The sequence below is a fragment of the Trichosurus vulpecula genome, chromosome 8 (assembly GCF_011100635.1).
Source record: "Trichosurus vulpecula isolate mTriVul1 chromosome 8, mTriVul1.pri, whole genome shotgun sequence".
Taxonomy (NCBI): domain Eukaryota; kingdom Metazoa; phylum Chordata; class Mammalia; order Diprotodontia; family Phalangeridae; genus Trichosurus; species Trichosurus vulpecula.
In genome coordinates, this window is record NC_050580.1 from 255,992,777 (window position 1) to 256,013,630 (window position 20,854).

Genomic DNA, 20,854 nt, shown 5'->3' on the forward strand with positions numbered 1-20,854 from the left:
TCTTCCTCTGGGCTATGGTCATTGAGAGAAAGGATTATTTCTCTCTTATATATTAACAATCAAACATTGAATTACATCGAATTGAAGGACACTGTTGATGGATGAGTGCCCAAATCCCAGGGGTGCATGCCTTTTGATCCTGGGTAGGATATCCCACCCAACTAGAGAACCTTACGAAGAATTTAATCTAAGGTGAATTCCGGCCCATTGTGCTCCACTCAGCCGGGTCTGAGTAGAAGCAGATCCTTCCTCTACATTGCCAAGGCTGGGGGTCTTCTGGGAGTAAGAGTGATCAAAGTTAGGCCCCCAGCCCCTCATTAGAATGGCTCCACCTCTCATTATAATAATCATTCTTCCCATTAATTGTTAACCAATCAGAGTTGACCCTCAGCCACTCTTCCAAGGGCATATAAGCACTGAGTGGTTTCCATGAGGCGTCTTTGGCATTCCAGAGTTCTACTGACCCCTTTTCTTAATTATATGCTGGCACAATTAATAAAACGATTAATTACCCAGAAATTATGTCTCTCTAACCTTTTATATGTCGCACTACCTTTTTGAACTGTGCGCAGAAAGATTGTCTGTCTTGTGCCAGTGCAACAGTGCTTTGTCCCTAGTAGGTGACTAGCCAACAAACTAAAAGAATGCCATAGCAGGAAGGGACGGTTAATGCCAGCTCATGATTATGTAATGCTTAGTAGGTGCTTCATAAACGTTTATTGATGGATTGCAGCTAGGTGGCACAGTGGAGAGAGCACAGGGCTTAGAATCAAGAAGACTCATCTTCCTGAGTTCAAATGTGGCCTCAGACACTTCCCAGCTGTGTGACCCTGGGTGAGTCACTTAACCCTGGTTGCCTCAGTTTCCTCATCTGTAAAATGACCTGGAGAAGGAAATGGCAATCCACTGCAGTATCTTTGCTAAGAAAACCCCAAGTGGAAAGAAGTGGAAAGTTGGAAATGACTCAACAACAAAAAAGCATTTTCCATGCAGGATCTTATTCACCATTCTCATTTGCCCTAGGAAATAGGTAGTGTGAGTTTTATTCTCCCCATTTTACAGATGAAGAAAGTCAAGTGATTTGCTTAAGGTCACAATCTAATAAGTGATAGAACCAGTCCTCGTGGGCTTCAGTTTTCTCCTCTGTAAAATCACAGGGGTTGGACTAGACTGTCTCCAAGGTACTTCCCAAATTAAATCTATAATCCTATAAACTAAGGCAATATTTCATTTTTCACGGACATGATAAAATCTAAGTGTATGCATCACTCTGCTCCCTCACTGCTGTGCTAAGTCGAGGGTAACTGCATTTGTAGTTCTGTAAATACGGAGTGAGCAATATTTTCTTCACATTTCTGAAATTAAATTATTTTGTAGATCTACTGAAGCTCACCTAATTGACTCCCTCAAGTATGGGATTAAGCTCATGAAAACGATGCCTTCTCTTTCCTATATACAAAGACAGAAGGCAGGCTGAGAGACGGATCGGATATTACTTTCTCCCCGCTGGGGCTGCTCTCAATTATCTACAAGTTCTTAATATTTGAAAACAATGTAATTTCATTCTATGGATTGATGTTTGCCCTAAATCTTCCAAAAGAACACCGCATCACAGACTACAGGCCTGAAGTCTCCATCGCTCCGCTGAAAGCTGCCTCTCCATTACTGTATCCCAAGGTCCTACTGCCCCGCTGGGCACTTCTGCTTAGGCAGAGTAATACTTTGAAAATGGGCGCAAAGAGCCCTGTTGTTATACAAAGTAAGACTGCAAAGGAATTTGAGGGTGGTTTCTTCTTTCTTTCTTTTTTTTTTTTAAAGAGGAAGTTCAAATCTATTTGGTGCTAAACTTCTTTCAGGGTCAACTCAGTGGCAGTCTGGGAGCATATAAATGGAGATTCTCTAAAGCACAATTCCAAATTAGTACCGGCTCGTTCCAACACATATCCCGTGGATGGGCGGACTAGCCAACAGCCAACAGGTCTGGAAATGCATCAAAACAGAAGGTTCTGCCTCACCACACTGCAAGCGCTTTGAAGGCAGGTTTGGGGCCGTTTTTTGTAGCTGTAATTGGATTCTACCCTCGTTATGAGTCTGTCAAGAGTACAGCGGTCTTGCTCTTCAGGGCCTGGGGTTCATCTCCGTATCCGGTGAGCTCCTCATTTCAGCGTTTTTATTTTTTGAACTATTCTTCGCTCCTCTCTATAGGTCACTATAAAGCGAAGTCCCACGGTCACAAACGGTGCCTCCACTTTTCCTCTCATCTCTTCATAACTTGACACAATCTTTCTTCCAGCCTCATCATTCAACCGACAGAGACCCAGATCTTCCATCACTTCTCATTTGGATTAGCACGACAGTCGGCCTCTAGTGCCTCCCCGTTCTGGAGGAAGATCCCAGCCCCTGATCAGGACATAGTCCAATCCCTACTCAAAAGTCTTAAATTATCTCCTTACCTATCTAATTAAATCTCTGTAATTCCCTCACCTGCTATTCGAAGTCCTACACGTCTGGTCCAAATCCCACTTTCCGTCTTCATTTGCTGTTACTCCTTTCTTTTCACATGCTCTAGCCACTTCCTAAATATGTCGCCTGCTGCTTCCTCTCTTAGTGTCCCTGTTCCCACCCCCGTCACTTTGCTCACGCTGTTCCTGCCGCCTGGAACACCCGTCACCCCAGCTCCGCCCCCAAGGTCTGCTCCTTGGGATTAACTCCGATGACGCTTTCTCCGTGGATCGCCCCGACACCTTCGGTGAGCAGCAATCGCTGTCTTCTACACGCCCTAGTGCTTCTCCTGCCTGTTACTGCACGCTCATGCTCAGCATCAGATTATAATTACCGGCGTACATGCGTTCCTCTTTTTTGTGGTCCGGTTGTTCCAGTCGCGTCCGGCTCTTTATGCTGATTCCGTTTGGGGTTTTCTCGGCACAGACACTGGAATCGTTTGTCATTCTTCCTCCAGGGCACCTTTTTTCTTTTACAGATAAGGAAACTGAGGCTGAAAAAAAAGGCTAAGCGACTTGCCCAGGGTCACACAGCTAATAAGTGCCTGAGGGTGGATTTGAACTCGGAGAGACCAGTCTTCCTGACTCCGGGCCCAGCGCTCTACTGCGGCCCTCGGTGCCTCTGAGAGGTCGTAATCTCTAGGAAGGCAAGGGCTACGTCTTATGCATCTTCGTGGTCCCCTGTAGTGACTAGCACAGAGCTCACACAAGGAGGACTTGCTTAGTGCTTACTGACCCGCGGACAAGAGGCTTCTTTCATTTGGTTTTTTTTCCGGTTCTATAATTAAGGTCCATATTTTCTTTCTTTCGGGCTTGTTTTGTAGTTTGGACATTCAAGGAACCTTGTTTTTCACCCATTGTTCTTTCTCCCTTGGGGGCCTGAATGAGACGCTTCAATTAAATTAGCAAATGTTTATTAATTACCAGGTACCTGCTGGATGTTGGGGACACAAAGACAAGAATGGGAGAATCCACGACCCGGAGAAGCCCATGTTCTATGGGGGAACGGAACACATTATAGAGCCATGAATACAAAACCCGCGCGAAGTGAATTCAAAGTGATTTCATGAGGGACGGGAGCATTAACAAGTGGGGACACTGGAAGGGCCTCCTCCAGCTAGTGGCACCTGACGGGCCTTGAAGGGCGATGGGGAGTCAGCAGGAGCCTCAGGATCCAGGCTCGGAAGGTTCCGTTTACACGGGGCCTCAAGGTTTACAAGGTGCTCCATCTTTACACCGCCATGAAGGGAAGTGGTGAAGTGTCCTTGTCACTATACTGAGGAGGAAACCGAGGCTTGGAGGAATGAAGTAACGTCGGAGTGTGGGAGTTCACTAATAATTGTAGACACCAGGAATGGCAGAACAGATTCTCCCCCCCCCCCCCCCGCCCCCACCTTTATATACTTTCTGCCCAAATCATCATCACCAGTACATTTTACTGAATGATGCTGCTGAACTTCAGATTTTCATTGCTTCTGGTTACCCCCTTCCGAGGGCAGCTAGGTGGCACAGCGGACATAGTGCTGGACTTGGAGTCAGGAAGATCTGGATTCAAATCTAGTTTCAGACATTAGCTGTGGGACCCTAGACAGATCATGCCATCCTGTTTGCCTCAGTTTCCCCATCTGTAAAATGAGCTGGAGAAGGAAATGGCAAACCACTCCAGTATCTCCAACAAGAAAACCGAAAATGGGGTCACAAAGAGTTGGTCACAACCAAAACGAATGAACAACAGCAGAACCCTCTTCTGCCTCAAGCTCACTTCTGAAGATGGCCAGCAGGGCTATTCTCAAATAAACCTTTGGCCATCCCATCTCTGTGAATAGACAGAAGCTAGTTCACACGACTACCCGTGTTTTTTATGCTGTCAGGCCTCCAACCCAACCATGAGGCTGTCCCGTAAAGCTGAGGGACTTAAGAGACCCATTCTGGCTAGCTTTGCTCTTTCCTCCTGGACCTCAGGGTTTGGCTCTAACCTGACCTGAGTGTCCAAACAATGACCTAGTTCTATCATTTGTTCCTTTGCACATGCCAATGCCTTCTGGGTTTCACTACCATTTATAATTCTGGTCCTTCTCAAATGGAGAACAATTTATCCATCAACAACATCGCACAGACAAACAACTTGGAAGGATTTAAGAACTCTGATCGACGTAACGACCAACCATGACTCTGGAGGACTGTGATGAAACATAGTGCTCAACTCTTGACCAAGAGGTATTGGATTGAAACACAATCTTTTTTGGGCCTGGGCAACATGGTAATGTTTTGTCTGATTTTGCATATTTGTTACAAGGTTTGTTTTTCTTCCTCCTCAATTTGGGGTGGGAGGACATGGGAAAGGGAGAAAATAGATTTTTTTTATTCATTAAAAAAATATAAAATTAAATTGAAACTTTTTTTGCCCCGTTAATCTTGCTCAGAACTCACCTGGCATGGAAAAGGGGGAGAGGAAATCCGTTTCTGTTGATTCCGGTTCTGGCTGTTGCTGCTGCTGCTGCTGCTGCTGCTGAGGCTGCTGAGGCTGCTGAGGCTGCTGTTCCTCCTGGTTCTCCACTGGCACATTCCCATTCTCAATGTTCTCATGGGTCCCATTCTGCAAAGGCTTACTCACACCATTGGCAGAGTTAATCAGTCTTTGTCGCTGCGAGGGGAGGGAGATAAGGAAAACCAAGAATAAACTTAGGAGGAGAGACAAGAGCACAGGCAGCCTGCTTCCCTATTTTCTTTTTCTTCTTGGGGGCACAGAACCTCAAGCAGATGCCTGAAGCTCTCCTTGGCTTAGAAGAGTCCATGCAACTTACTTAACCATCTAGCTCCATGACCACTTGGTTGGTTTGGTTGGTTCCCATCTTGAAAAATTCCATGGGATTGACTAATAATAAATAATATATAAGTTGGCTAGTTTACTCCTTCAAAAGATGAAGGGGTTAATTGAGACTTCAGGAGTTCTTAACATTTTTTAGGAGCGTATGTGTGTCTTGGAAGCCTTGGGCAGTCTGGTGAAGCCTTTGGACCTCTCATCAGAATAATGTTTTCAAATGCATAAAATAAAACACAAAGGATTACAGAAAAAACCAACCGTATTGAAATACTTTCTCTTTCCCCTTCTCTCTTCTTTCCTCTATCCCCTCTTCCTCTGTCTCTCACTTTTTTCTTCTCTCTGTGTCTTTCTCAACAAGTTTACAGATTCCGGATTAAGAATAAGAATCCTTGATCTCTAAGGTCGCAGGATTTTAGAATTAAGAGTTAGAAGAGACCTCAGAGGTTGGCCTATTTAGCTCTCCCATTTTAGAGATGAGGACTTGAGAAGATTAATGACTAGCCCAAGGTGACAGAGGCAGTAAAAAATAGCGGTTGTACTGCTGAGCCCCCAAAATGGTCTGCTCAATACGTTGGAGGCCTTTGTTGATTTCTCTTTAAGTAGAGGCTATCCAGTGGAATCCCCAGGCCATTTCTCATTCTTAATGAGTCACCAGCCCATCTTCTTCGAATGTTTAACTATCAGCTCTACTCAGAGGGCTCTTCAAACTATATGTCTGTAATTCCAGCCCTAGTCTCTCCCCTGAACTTTGGGTACAAATCACCAGGTGCCTGCTGGGTATTTTAATTCAGACATTCTGAAGACACGCCAAGCTTAGCATGTCTAAAGTTGTTATTTTCCCCGTCTTTCAAAACTCCCCGTTTCTGTTGAAGGGGCCGCCGCCCCTCAGCTCCCCAGATTCACAATCTCAGAATTACGCCGGGCTCCGTCGTCTCCCTCAGCCCACACATCCAGTCAGTTGCCCAAGCCCGACGTTTCTATCTTCTGTAACATTCCTCACATCTGACTGAGCCCTCCTCTCTTCTCATACTACCTTAGTCCAGGCCCTCATCACTTCTGGTCTAACTTATTGCCGCAGCTTCCTAACTGGTCTTCCTGCCTTAAGTCTCTTACTACTAGACTCCATCCTGCCCATGTTTTTTTCAAGCACAGATGGGACCAGCTCTAGTGGTTTTCTATTGCCTTCAGGATAAAATATAAATTTTGTTTGACTTTTAAATCCTGACATACACTGGCTCCAACCTTTCTTTTCAGCCCTAGGAGACATTACTTCCCCTCCCCCACTCTGCAGTCCGGCCAAACTGTCCTCCTCTCTCTTCCTCACACACGATGCTCCCATTTACCGCCTCTGTGCCTTTGTACCGGCTGTTCCTCACACCCAGAGCACCTTCCCTCATTACTTCCCTCTTACAGAATCCTTCATCTCCTTTAAGATGCTGCTTAAGCACCGTCTTTTACACGAAGCCTTTCCCGGTCCCCCTAACTGCTAGTGCTCTCTCTCCCAAACCGCTTTGTATTTAGCTATGGCATTCTGCATGTATTTGTATTTACTAACTATATTTGTGCCACAGATTTTAACCCGTACTTATTATCTCCTCCGTTAGAACGTAAGCTCACTGCGAGCGGAGACGCTCTCATTCTCTGTCCTTTTATCCTCATCGCCCAGTACTGCGCCTGGCACATACTAGATACTCTCTAAGTAAATCTTGTTTGATGGATTCCTTCTTACTTCTCCATTTCTTAGATAACAGCTAACACTTCTATAGCCCGTTACTATGCGCCAGGCGTTGTTCTAGGTCAGGGTGGGGAACCTGAGGCCTTGAGGCCGCATGTGGCCCTCTAGGTCCTCAAGTGCAGCTCTCTGACTGAATCCAAACTTGACAGAACAAATCAAGGCCTCAGGTTCCCCACCCCCATTCCACGCTCTTTATATATATTATCTCTTTTGATCCTCACAACGACCTTGGGAAGCAGATGACATTATTATTCCCATTTTACAGAAGAGGAAACTGAGGCAGACAGGAGTTAAGTGACTTACCCAGAGTCATGCAGCTAGTGAGTGTGCGGGGCAGGATTTGAACCTAGGTCTTCCTGACTCCAGGCCACTGAACCACCTAGCTGCCCCAATGGGACGATCCTCATCATTCAGGTTCTGCTTTGTAATTTCCTGTTTATAATATGTTGCGGCCTACCAATGCCCACTACTATATGCTCTTCTATTTCCCTCTCTGTGATAACTGAAAACAAGGGATAAATAGTATGCACATAATTTTTCTCCTGTTACAAATGATGATGCAGATGCACAGAGAGAGAGTGACCTGCAATGGTCACAAAGCTCTAGTGTCAAGATTTGAACTCGGTTCTCATGATTTCAAGTCCGGTGCTTTTTCTACCATGCCATGTCTGCTCTTAGCCTGAATGCAGCCCAACTGAAAAGACTAGCATAGCTTTGTGGAGTTGTTTGTGCACTCTATTACAACCCTTCCTGTGGTGATGTAATTGGGTAACAGACTTCCTCCGCTGGAAATCGGTATCAACCAACCACCAAAAGCTAGATAAAGGCCTAGTCTGTGCCGGGCGAGCGCTGTGCTAGCTGCTAGGGATTCCCATCCAAGAGGGAGACAGTCCCAGCCTGCGATAAACTTAGATTCTACGAGGAGAATATGTGTATATGTGTGTGTGTGTGTGTATACACACGTACAGCCATATAGGTATACACACGCACACATACATAAATCTATGTACATACATACGTGCCTATATACACATAAGTGTAAACATATTTTAATTGATCGACAGTAATGTGCATATATATATAATATTCACAGATAGGTACATGTACTTATATTACATATCATATATTACACATATGTATTATATATTACATATATATAATGTTCACAGATAGGTAAATACATGCTACATACAAAACCAATATATAGTAATCTGGTGGGCAACATTAATAACTAGGGAAATGAAGAAAAGTCTTTTGAAAAAATGGCTTGAGCTGAGCTTATTAGGGAGATGGGGTCTCAGCAGGCAGAAGTGAGGAGCGACGGCATTCCAGGCACAAGGAACATCCTGCGCAAAGCCATGGGAAGGGAGAAGAAAGGTCATGAATAGGGAATAGTGAGCAGGCCAGCTTAGCTAAAATGTAGAGTCTCTGATGAACAGTCATATATAATTAGCCAGGAAACATAGACGGGAGAGTGAGAAAACCACATTTTAGCATGTAACTGGAGCATGCATTTTATCCTGAAGGCAAAGGGGAGCTAGGGAAGCTTCTTGAGCAGAGAGGTAAAAGATCAGACTTGTGCTTCAGGATACCAATTTGACATCTATGTGCAAAACGAATTATAGAAGGGTGAGACGAGGCCAGGAGGCCAATCAGAAGGCAGATGAAAACAGTGTGGGCAAGAAGTGATGAGGACCTGAATTAGAATGGTGGCCTTCGTGGAAGCCCAGAGACAAGGGTATTCTGTCTCCTTTTCTTAATGAGAGATTACACTTTCAGGCAAAACATAGTCACATGTAACTGTTGGAATTTGAGCTCACCTCAACTTACATCCTGTTCCTGATCCCAAGGTCAATGAGAAAGAGGAACAAATTGCCTTTTCTAGGGCAGAAAAACCTGTCATGTTTTCAGTTCCAGGGAATTTCTCCATCTGAATACTCCTATAGCTCTGAGGCTCTAAATAAAGTTTCTTCCAATCTGGACCCTAAACTGAGGGCCAGAATTGCCGCCATGACAGATTCTGGTGCCTGGAAACCAGCAGATGAACCAAGTGAGCAGTGGCTTTAGGTTGTCTGTACCCTTTAAAAGCCTCCAGTGCCACACCTAAGACAAGGAGCTCCCTTTTAAAATCTCTGATAGACGTACTATAGGCCTATGGGCTCCAAGGTATCTGGACTCCATTTTTTTTTTTTTAAATTCAGAAGGAACTTTTTCCCATGTCTGTCTCTGTTTTTTGCGTCAGCTAATTTCCTAAGTGGAATCCTGTAGAGAGAAACTGTTTGGGTCCCCTTAACCAATACAATACATTAGATCTCAGTTTAGGAGGTGGAAGTTGTTGTGGGAAGGACATCTGGATTGTCTGTCTACCTGATTATGTGTTTAAGGGGGTGGGGAAGGGGCTTGGTGCCTCTGGGCTCCCATCAGTCACTTGGTGCTTGCTACAAAAGCCATCACATTCAGAATTTGAAGGCTCAGGTAGTATGCATTTGCAGATCAGCATGGTTGTCCCTGCTGTCTGTTATCTGTCACCTCCTCTCTCTCTGTGCATACTAATGGTTATAAGCTGCCTGTTTGATAGCTCTGACCCCCACCTTGGCAGAACCTTACCACGAGCATAGTGTAACCTCAGTGGCCACTCCACCATGTGGTGAACCTCTCTTTGTTGACATGGTCTGCAGGTTGAAATGAAAGTAGACACTCTGAGTAAGCTTTTTCTTTGTGCTTGTGATGGGGACAGGTCATCTCAAGAAAGTTCCAGTTCCCTTCAAGGGATCTCCAGCCCATTATATGTATGGTTATCATTCTTCCAGGATTTGCAATTTCTGGACATGTGGAACTGGCATTTTAAGGACAACCTCATTACGTTATTCCCTGCAGAATGGCCATTTGATGTTGACAAAACAGCATATTTATGAGAGCTCTCCAGCCTTTTGTGTTGAAAGTGGAACATGCCTAATGGGATGCCTTTTTGATTGGTATTCAAAAGCTTCTAAACATAAAAATGAGGCCATGGATAAATGCTACGAAAATTCACAAGAAAACCTCAAATCATAATTGAAATGTGCAAGGGAGAAATTGACTGCTTCCCAAATTAAGGGCAGACTTTCTTTTCTAATCCAGTAGAAGGAGCTAAACCCACTGATTAAGTCAGCTGTCTTAGAATAAGCAATCCAGTCAATGCCCGCTGAGAGAAATGATTATTAAATAATAAATTATTGAGGGGATCCTGGACTTTCCCCCAAATTTACCCCACCTAGACCTCATCTAGGTGGAGTTGTTGCCAAATCCAACTAGAGAACCTTGAAAAGAATTTAATCTGAAATTAATTTCTTTTTTTCTCTTTCCATTCCCTCCATTCACATAGGGTATCATACCCTTACCTGTGGGTGCTCTGCCCAAAGGAATGCAAATTTTGATCACTGAAACCTTTTTTTCTTAAGGACCACATCTCAAACCCAAATCACTCTGGCTCTTGTTGATTGGCCAACCATAGGTCCTGGGTCTTTCCCTCTCAGATTGACATTTTTTTTTTGGGACTAGGTAAAGAGGCCATTCTCTGCCTCATTTCTTACCTAGCCTTAATCACTGGATGGGTGTTGTCTCAGTCAAATTGAGACCTGTTAAAGACCTTTGCTTAAAAAGGTCAAGGTCTCCTGTTGCATACAGGGCCATTTCATGTCATCCTGATCTATATCAAGCCACTGGACCCAGATGGCTCTGGAGGAGAGAGTGAGGCTGGTGACTCTGCACAGTCCTGCCTCACTTAAATCCAATTCACTTGCATATTATGGCATCACCTCCTTGATGTCATGGTCCTCTTTGAGAAGGAAGGACCAGCAAGGACAACAATCTGAAGTGAATTCCCACCCATTGTGTTGTACTCAGGCTCGAGTGAGGATAAATTTTTTGATTAGATTGCCAAAGGCTGGGGGTGGTCTAGATATAAATGACATAATCAAAGTCACATCCCCCAGAACCACATTAGAATAAACCCACTTCTCATTATAATAACCATTCTCTCATTACTTATTAACCAATCCGAGTTGACTGCCACCCTCAGGAACTCTCACTCTTCCAAGGGCATATAAGCATTGAGGGGGTCCCATGAGGGGTCTTTGGCATTCGAGACAGTCACTGACCCCTTTTATTAATTATATGCTAGCATGATTAATAAAATGATGAATTACCCAGAAATTATGTCTCTCAAACGTTTTATACATCATACCTCTCTACCATCCTCTTTAACCCAGTTACAAAACACCACTATTATTGTCTTTGGACCTTACCCCCTCTACTGTGTTTAAAGAGCCATGTAGATTATATTTCCCACTCTTCCAATATCTCTTTTACCCCACTGCCCAGTCTCAGCCTCTCTGTCCTCAATCCTCCAACCTTACACTTTCCATCACTGGGATCTTCAAACCCATCCTTTTAACTTTATTGCACTCTAAATTCTGGATTGGAACTCCTGGGAGCAATGCTATCTCAGTTCATGTCCCTGTGGAAGCCAGGTAACCTTAACAATTCGACTCCAAATTTCCCTTAGATTACAGATTAAAGAGAAACTTCAAGAAGTTATAGACTATTATAAATTGTTGTCACCTAGCTTGGGTCAATATAAATCAATGAGATGATAAGCTCAGGGAAACGATGCAGCATTTTTTGTAGCCTACAACTGACCTCCAAATCAGGAGCCCTTTGATAGGTGCGAAGGATTAGTCAAGGATCTCCTTGCCATATTATCCATAAAGACAGACTGGACTAAGACAAATATTATCCATAAAGACAGACTGGACTAAGACAAATACCTATAAATAAAATAAGGGTGAATACTAGGAAAATTATCTAGAAAGGCTTAAACGAACAGGCAAGTATTGATCAGAAATGGGTGACCCTGTCTGGCAGGCACCCTATGCAGCAGTAGCATCTTCTCTCCAAGGACTAAATCTTAGGAGAGAGGAGAGACTCTGGGATGCTATAATAAGAGGAGGAGATAAGGACCTAACTAAAGTTCTGATAGCAGCAATTTATTCCCAACACAACAGTGTGAGCAGACTAGGGAAGCCAAGCTGATGGCCTGCACAGGTCCAGGCTCAAAGACAAGCTCCAAATAAGAATCATGATCAATAGTGATGGAAGGAAAAGGAAGAGACCCTGGGGCATAATAAGCCCAGTCTATCCAAATACTATGATTCTCTAATTTTAATTCTATAATTATGGCAATCAGGATCATTACTGCAAGTAGGAAAAATCCAGGAAGCCAGTAATGTCCTAACCTTCTCGTAAGTGGAAAGGAATATAAATTTCCATCATTTGTCCAAACATCAAGGGGCACACAGAGAAACTCTGTATGTGATAAGTGTGATAAAGAATTTAAACATCAAATAAGTTTCTATCTGAATCATAAAATTCACCAAGGGGAAAAACCTTAGAATGTGATCAGTGTCCTTAAAGGGTTCAAACAGGCTTATCTCACTAGTCACCAGAGGAACTACAAGAGAGGAAGCCCTGTTAATGTAGTTGGTGGGCCAAAGGCTTCATTCAGCACTTAGCGTGGCACCTGGAACATAGCAGATGCTTAATAAATAGTGATTGAGTGACTGATTCAGAGAACGTCAGGAAAATTCCTAAGAATCTATTCAGGAGAAGACCCACTATGTGTGCCGAGTGTGTGAGAAGATTCAGCCTGTACTCACATTTTTACAGACATTAGAAAGAACTTAGTTATTCCTGACTCTATTCCACCCAACTACCAACTTTCAGGCCCAAAAGATCATATTCTAGACCAATGGTTTTCAAACTTTTTGGTCTCCAGACCTCTCTATACTCTTAAAAATCACTGAGGACATTAAAGAGCTTTTGTTTATGTGGTGGTATTTACTGATATTTTTACCTTTAGAAATTAAAACAGATAAATTACAAAAATGTTAATTTACCTAAAATACCAAAAATAAGTCTATTATATGTTAAAATGACATATTTTAAAAATGAAAACAACCATACTTTCCAAAACAAAAAAAGTGAGCGGGGTGGTTTTGTTTTATGTATTTCTACAAATCTCTTTAATGTCTGGCTTAATAAAAGACAGCTGGATTCTTCTATCTGCTTCTGTGTTCAATCTGACCTCACACAGACATGTAGTTTAAAAAAAGAGAGGAGTATTTTGATGTACAAAGAATGTCTTAGCAACATTATGAAAATAGTTTTGATCTTACAGACCCCCCTGAAAGGGTTTTAGGGACCAACCTTTGAGAAATGCTGCTGTAGATGATTGTGATAGCAACACTCCAACAGTCCTTAGAGACTAATGTGGTTCTTATATTACAATGTTCCGACTCTGGGAAAATTATCTTCTGTCATTTGTCATTGGAACTTCTCACTGCACCTTGCAAGCCTCTGAATTCTGTGCAGAAATCCTATGAATGCTAAGGAGGACAACTTATTCCTCATCCAGTTTCTGTCCCTACCACAATTTCTATTGGTCCTGCATTCAATAAATAGGCCTTCTCACTTAGCCCTTGTCCTCCAGCCAACTTATTGAGAAGGGATTTGATTTGTAAGTTGGGGTATGTGATCCTGTGGATTTATCCGGATGTTCTGGAATTGTGGGAAATAAATTTTGACACTCGTAGCAGAAAGGGACATTAATGGCAACCATTCCTCATTGTAACAGGGATTGTTGGTCACATTTATCACCTTACCTTTGAGTCACTCTTGCAGATAAGGTTTGGTCCTCTCATAACCATTAACTGATTCACATCACATCGAACCCAACCGGATTGCTCCCTTGTGTTCCATAATCTCCTCTCTTTAAATTCAATTACTTTTTACCATTCTTCTCAAACAGGAGATTATTGTTCCTACCTGTTTCTAACTTTCCACACCTAGCTTCCCTCTCAAGAAACCACAAAAAAGATATCTATCGGTTTTTCCAGGACCCACAAACTGTGATTACGTCCATTCTGCCCACTTTTCCCATAGCCCCTAACCAGGGTACTATGTTTTCCTGCACCTGCTTGGAATGTCATGTATTTCATGGTGGAAGACCATTGCATTGCCTTCTTCTCCATTTTCCTACATGTCGACAGTCATTTCCTATTTGCATTTTACCTCCAGTCACTTGAGTATATTTGAACAAAGCTTCGCCTACTGCTACCTAAGTCCCTAACTGTTTTCCTAAATCCTCAGAAGTGACCTTGATTCCACTACATTCCCTGGTAGAGCTACCCTTTTCTAAAATATCATCTTCAAACCTGGAAGTATGTGAAAAGAATACAATGTACTTCCTTCCTGTGCTGGCTGTTACAGGTCATGGGGTCTCTGGGAGGAAGTTTCAGTCGTCTCCTATGTATACACTATATTTGTTGTTCGGTTGTTTCAGTTTGATTCTTTGTGACCCCATCTGGGGTTTTCTTGGCAAAGATACAGGAGTGGTTTACTATTTCCTTTTCCAGCTCATTTTTTACAGATGAGGAAACCGAGGAAAGCAGGGCTAAGTGACTTGCCCAGGGTCACATAGCTGGTAAGTGTCTGAGAGCAGATTTGAACTCAGGAAGATGAGTCTTTCTGACTCCAGGCCTGGCACTCTATCCACCGCACCCCTTAGCTGCTCATACACTTTTCAGGCCATGATATTTCACGGTGGGGAAGCACATTTCCATCGACAGAGTTTGGCTTTTCTTAAAATATGCTACCTCACTACTCTGAAACAGATGTGAAGAATTTGGGGCACAGCTGGTTATTGTACTATGGCTTTTAGGTTATACTGTCCTAGTAAAAATCCTGTAGGAACTAATTTATGAAAACACTTCTTCGCCTTTATCCTGGTACAGGGAAGTTGAGGTCACATTGATCATTTTGAAAACAAGCCCTGTCCTTCTTCTTCCAAATTAGAATACTATATGACATGACATAAACATAATAATATATAATATAAATAATAATATGTAAGATATATGATATGGCATGATATATAATATCTTAAAGACATGTATATGCTATCACATATGCTATATTATGTATGCTATCTTATTTAAACTAGCATATACGCTACCCAATACATCCTATGTCAAATATATACGGGTATGCTTGTTATATATACCATATATCATAAACAGTCCATATATCTATATGTGCATGTGTGTACATGTGTATATGCACACACACCCCCCTTCACTTTGTACTGCCATCAAAGGGATGGTGTATTCCGGACTCATAGTGAGAGCCAACTTTTCCTGCTTAGGTCTGTCTTAGACCCTGTGGTGGCCAGCTTGCCGACTTGTCTTTGCTCCATCAACAATTCTGCCCCACTGTTACAGAATGTGGCTAACCTGCTATTAGGAAACCTCAAGAGGCGCTGTCCTTCATACAATCACAGCCCTCCTTCTAAAAGGCTGCCCAGCCATACTTAAACCTCTAGGGTCACTGAGTATGAGAATTTTCTACTGGCTGCTACTGCCACCCAGACCTGTTGTCCCTTCCTCAGTGCTGAATCCTCTGATCATGACTCTTATTTCTGCTACTGCAGAGCTGGTCACTTCTAAGCTTGCCATAGAGTAGGGGTTCTTTATCTGCTGACTCCCAACCCCGAAGGGGCTCATGGATAGATTTCTGGCAGTCTGTAAACTTGGATGGGAAAAGATTTACATTTTTATTTTCACTAATATCTAACTGATTAGCATTTCCTTTAATTGCGAATGTAGGCAACAAGCCACAGTAGAATTAGCCTTCGTCAGACTGCCAGTGGGGTCCAGACCACAATGCATGTTAAGAACCTTTGGCCTAAAGGATGCTCCCCTGCAGAGCCCTGACTTCATGCTCTATGTAGAAAGCTCTTGCCTCGGGGACCTAAGGACATTTTAGGTTACAGAATGTTCTGTCTGCACTCAAACTATATTGGAAACATTTTCGTTCCCTTATGCCCACTTTGCCCAGGCTGCTGAACTTGTTGCACTCACGAGTACCAGCACTGTGATCAAAGAACAGATTGTATCTATTTATACTGGTCCTTCGGTCTTGTATGTGATTTTGGTCAAATCTGGAAACAGAGTGTTCCTTGCTTCATCTGGTACCCAGAGCAGTAATGCTTTCTAATAGCTTCTGTGCATCATTAGATAAAATCCTACCATCCCCTGCCATAGCAGCTATAAAATGCAAGGGGCCCTATGAAGATATTTCTAGAGGAAATGACCAAAGGAATTGTCCTGCTAGGCACGTGACTCTCTTTGGCCTGCAGTTTCTGAATTTTCTTTTCATTTGTCCATCAAGAGACCAGTCACCTCTGGTTAGTATTTCAGAACTGGCCCATCCCAAGATCAACCACCAAATATGGAAAAGGGTACCTGGCTGCATGCAGATGTACACTGCACAAGGAATCTCTCTGATATTCCTTGCATGGCATTTTGGTAGTACCTGGAGAACTACTTCCACTCCTTACTCATCTGAGCTATTCTATGGATAACAGGAGCAAAGAAGATGCTGTTGTATAAAAAAGACTGGCTTGCCCTCCATTTTTCCTCTTTGCACAATGGAACTGCAGCTTTTGTTCTGTGAAGTTTGGATTTAGACAAAGGGCCCCACTTGAGGACCTAGATGGCCACATATGGCCTAACGTGTGGCCTCAAGGCCACAGGTTCCCCGTTCTTGAATCGGCCAGAGGGTAAAGGCTATACCCCTGCTGCCTGCCTATGTGCCGCCATTGGAGTTCTATGTAAACTTACCAATCGATTTCATTCTATTATCTAAGTGTTGCTCATATGAAATATACTCATTTTTGATATACGCTCTGGGTGGGCTAGAAGCCTGTCCTTGCACCTGGCTCATAGCATAATAAATAATCATTTATCATTATAAATGCGCATGCACATGCATAAAATGCATGGCATAATAAATGCTCATTGATTGATTGGCTTGTGCTCATGCAGACTTTATCACTCCACTTCCCAACAGACGCATCTTTTTCAGGTCAAATATTTAAAGACATAGGTAAGGAACTTAACAAATAACAGCTATTGCCCCGCAGCTACTACCTGCAGTTCAGAGGAGCACTAGAATGCAAAAATTCTGATATAAAATTGCATCTAATCAAAATTTGCCCAGAGAAGAATGGCCTTAGGGATTTCCCTCTCATTTTGAGCAATCACCTGTTTCCCTGTAACTTCCACCCATCCATTCTCCAGATCTAATTCACATAACGAAAACATAGATCTACCAAATGCCAAAAATAATTATCCTGGGGACTTTGCCAATGAAAGTTCATCAGAAGGAGACAGAGCTGACTTAGGGCCTGAGCTGTTGGGTGCAGGGCAAACTGCCTTGAAAGGTTAAAGCTTGAGGTAGGTTGTGCCTAACAAATAGTCAGTTTTCAGATACTCCCTATGCGTTGACACCTGGTGCTATGCTGACCTTCCTGGCTTCAGATCTCTGCTTCTGTACCAAATTTTCCATCCTGTTTCAACCTTTTGGATTTTATTACTCCACAGAAGCCCAGGTTCCCTACTTGGCCAGGTAGGCCTTTGATTTATGCTTACTTGCATCCCAATTTTAAGAGCTCTCCTTTTTCCCCAGGTAAGAATTCCTGGTTTTTATTCCAGCTTGGGTGAGTGCCCTAAATTATAGGCCTGTGTTATTCTCTCTACATGGAATAGGACAGGGATGATCTTGGGCTGTGCTGTTTATAGGTACAGTATGTCCCACCTAATAATGTCCTGACTGAGGTAATATAAAATTGTTAATAAACTGCAGCTAAACCTCTCCCATGGTTCTTTTGGAATCGACTCCCCATTCACGGATGTTTTTGCCTGTATTATTCCTATTTGGGCTTTCAGCACTTGATAATTTTCAATAGGTCATTAAGGTTGCTCTGCCTTTCTTTATAGGACGTCCAGGTATACTTGAGCTCAACCGGTGGTCATTTTATTCCTCTACCCTGATGAAGGATTCTAGCAAGACGTCCTAATTCAGTCACGTTAGACATAGTGTGGGATAATAAATGTTTACTAACCTGATATGGCAGTCTCTACAGACAACGAGTTGGGCCAAACATTCCTTGCCCAGTGATGAGTTTTTCTCTTTCTGATCTATTAGTGGGCAGTGTTTGTTGTGTGGATCCTATGTTTCCACAACGGCTGGGGCTGAGAGATACCAATTAGGGGGAATTCTCTTTGAATCACATCTCCCAGAGGATTGTGTGGGACCCCGTCAGTGTGGTGTTGTTACCCAGCACACATTCTGCTTGGGTTGGTGCACTTTAAATATGCAATTTGAAAAGCTGGGGAATGAGAGGCTCATGACAGTGAAGCTACGCATGAAGGACACGAAAAATGGCATCTCCATCTATATCTTTCCAAGTCAAGATATGTTGGTGTACCCCAGCTTGAGGCACTGACAATGTCTGGAGTTCCCAAACTGCTGCTGATAGGTAGAGATAGATCAGTCTTGATTTCTACATCTCTCCTTAGTTGCCTTGCAGAGAAACCAGCATTCCTAAGATTTCGACAAAATGATACCTTTAATAGTGAATTGCTATGTTCCTCTCTCAATGGGTTGGGAAGCCCAAGGGGTGTTACCTGGGAAGTGGGGAGCTGAAACTATACCTCCTGGGAAACACGCTGGGAGAGGCCGGCTAGCAGGATTTAATACCTTATTCAATTCCTTGCTATTACATTACCCGTCTCTTTTTTATTAAATGCCTTTTGCTCTGAATTAATTTGTAGTCTGGCTTCTTGTTGTATAAAGAGATATATCAGTTGGGACTCAGAGCTGTGAATTTGAATAGATAAGTATTCCAACAGTATTATGAACCTAGTAATAGCAGAGAGGGGGCCCTGGGATACACTAATAAACTAGGAAGGTAGAAAAGGAATACTTCAAAGAAGTGTATTTTCTATATAGTCTTTCACCACTACTTCCATTTCCTCTCTGTCTCTCTCTCTCTCTCTGTCTCTCTCTCTCTCTGTCTCTCTCTCTCTCTCTCTGTCTCTCTCTTTCTCTGTCTCTCTCTCTCTCTCTGTCTCTCTCTCTCTCTCTCTCTCTCTCTCTCTCTCTCTTTGTCTCTCTGTCTCTCTCTGTCTCTCTCTCTCTCTCTGTCTCTCTCCCATTTCTATAAAAAAAATCAACATCTTAACTTTCTCACAATTAGAGTGATGAGGTGGACTGGGCTGTCTTTCAAGGTGCTTGGCACATAGCAGGCATTTAAGAAATGTTTATTGCTTGATTGATTAATTGGTAGTGAGTTCTCCAACACAAGAGTACTTTAATAAGAGGCTGGTTGATGGCTTGTTGAGGATGATGGAGAAAGGGTTACTGAAACCACACTTAAAAATAAAAGAGGACCATAAAATGCCACCTCAGCCATCACACCCCCAGATTCTGGGATAAAATTCCAGTCAGATGGAAATGTTAGCATTACAGGAGATTGAGATATGAGTTGGACTGGATCAAAGGTGAAGAACCTGAGGCCTCGAGACCACATGTGGCCCTCTAGGTCCTCAAGGGCACCGAGGACCTAGAAGGCTGCATGTGGCCTCGAGATCACAGGTTCCTCACCCCTGTACTAGATGAACTCTGAGGTTCCTTCTAATGTGGAGATTCTATGATTGTTTGCAACTGTTATACCATTGTGGCCGTTATACAAGAGTTAACATTTGCCAGACTGTCATCGATTCCCTCTAATTTATTCCAGCATGGGACTGTATCTGGGTCAATGATTCATCACCAAGATACCATCACAGAACTTTGGAACTGATAAAAACGAAAATCCTCATCTCTTAAAGATGCATCTGTGGTGTTAAAGGAGTACTGGATTTTGAATCAGAAAACCTGGTTTCAGTCCCAGCTGTGAAACTTACAAAAAGTGCAACCTTGGGCAAGTCATTCACTCTCTGAGCCTCAGTTTACTAATTTGTAAAAGGGAAGTAATAATACACAATCTTACCTCTCAGGGTTTGGTTTGGTGAGGATTAAATAATATATTCAAGGCACCCTATAACATATTATGCAAATGCAAGCTTTTGTTATGTTAACATATCACTTTTCAAGAAGGAAGGGTATTTGTCCATACAAATACTTTTATTTCACTTTTGGGTGTTTGGGAAGTCTTAACCCTAAATCTCCTTCAGCAGCATCAGGAGCAATGGAGTTTATTTCTTTTTCCAAATGGGGCCTAGGATTCCTGTCCTGTGAGCCCTACTCAAAGAAGACATGTGACCAATTTAACTTACAAAATGGACAAAGCAGTGTGGGGAGAAAAGTGCATTTGCATTATAACAGGATTAGGGGGATTTGCCAAAGGGTCTCCCTTTAAGTGACCCAGGGACTCTGGTTCAAAGAAATGTACAGATCCAAGATAGAGAACCCCAGTGAATAGCATGCAGCAATGATGGAGCGCTCGTGCTTGGGCCCCAGCCCAGATCACTGGCGCCTCCACCCAAGGCAACTGGAGCACACTGGTCTACTTACCACTCTTTAATCCCACCCAGATCCTTTTCACTGTTTGATGCCTGGCTTAGAGCATTAGAGCCAGAAGGGGCCTTAGAACACAGTGTTAGAGATGGAAGTGACCTTAGAATACTAGAATATTAGAACACAGATTGTAAGAGATCAGGACAATGGCAGATCAACGAGAAATGAAGATAGATCAACTCTAATACTGCGCTGGGACAGACTGAACCTGGGATTTCATGGGTATGGGGAATTCCCATACAGTACTAATAAGCATCAGCCTCCTCTTTATTAGTATGGACATTCCCTAAGGAACCTTGCTCGCTTCTATTGGGGTTACAATAAACTCTGCCG

The 20,854-nt window shown here is 43.0% G+C and overlaps 1 protein-coding gene across 1 annotated transcript in view; it reads right to left on the bottom strand.

The window, feature by feature from the left end:
- The window catches only part of SLC24A4 (solute carrier family 24 member 4), a 292,292-nt gene that overhangs the window by 49,974 nt on the left and 221,464 nt on the right, over positions 1-20,854 (bottom strand). Inside the window, exon 12 of the mRNA XM_036735566.1 lies at positions 4,932-5,145. Within this exon, the coding sequence (XP_036591461.1) occupies positions 4,932-5,145 (214 nt within the window). The remainder of the gene's footprint in view (positions 1-4,931; positions 5,146-20,854) is intronic.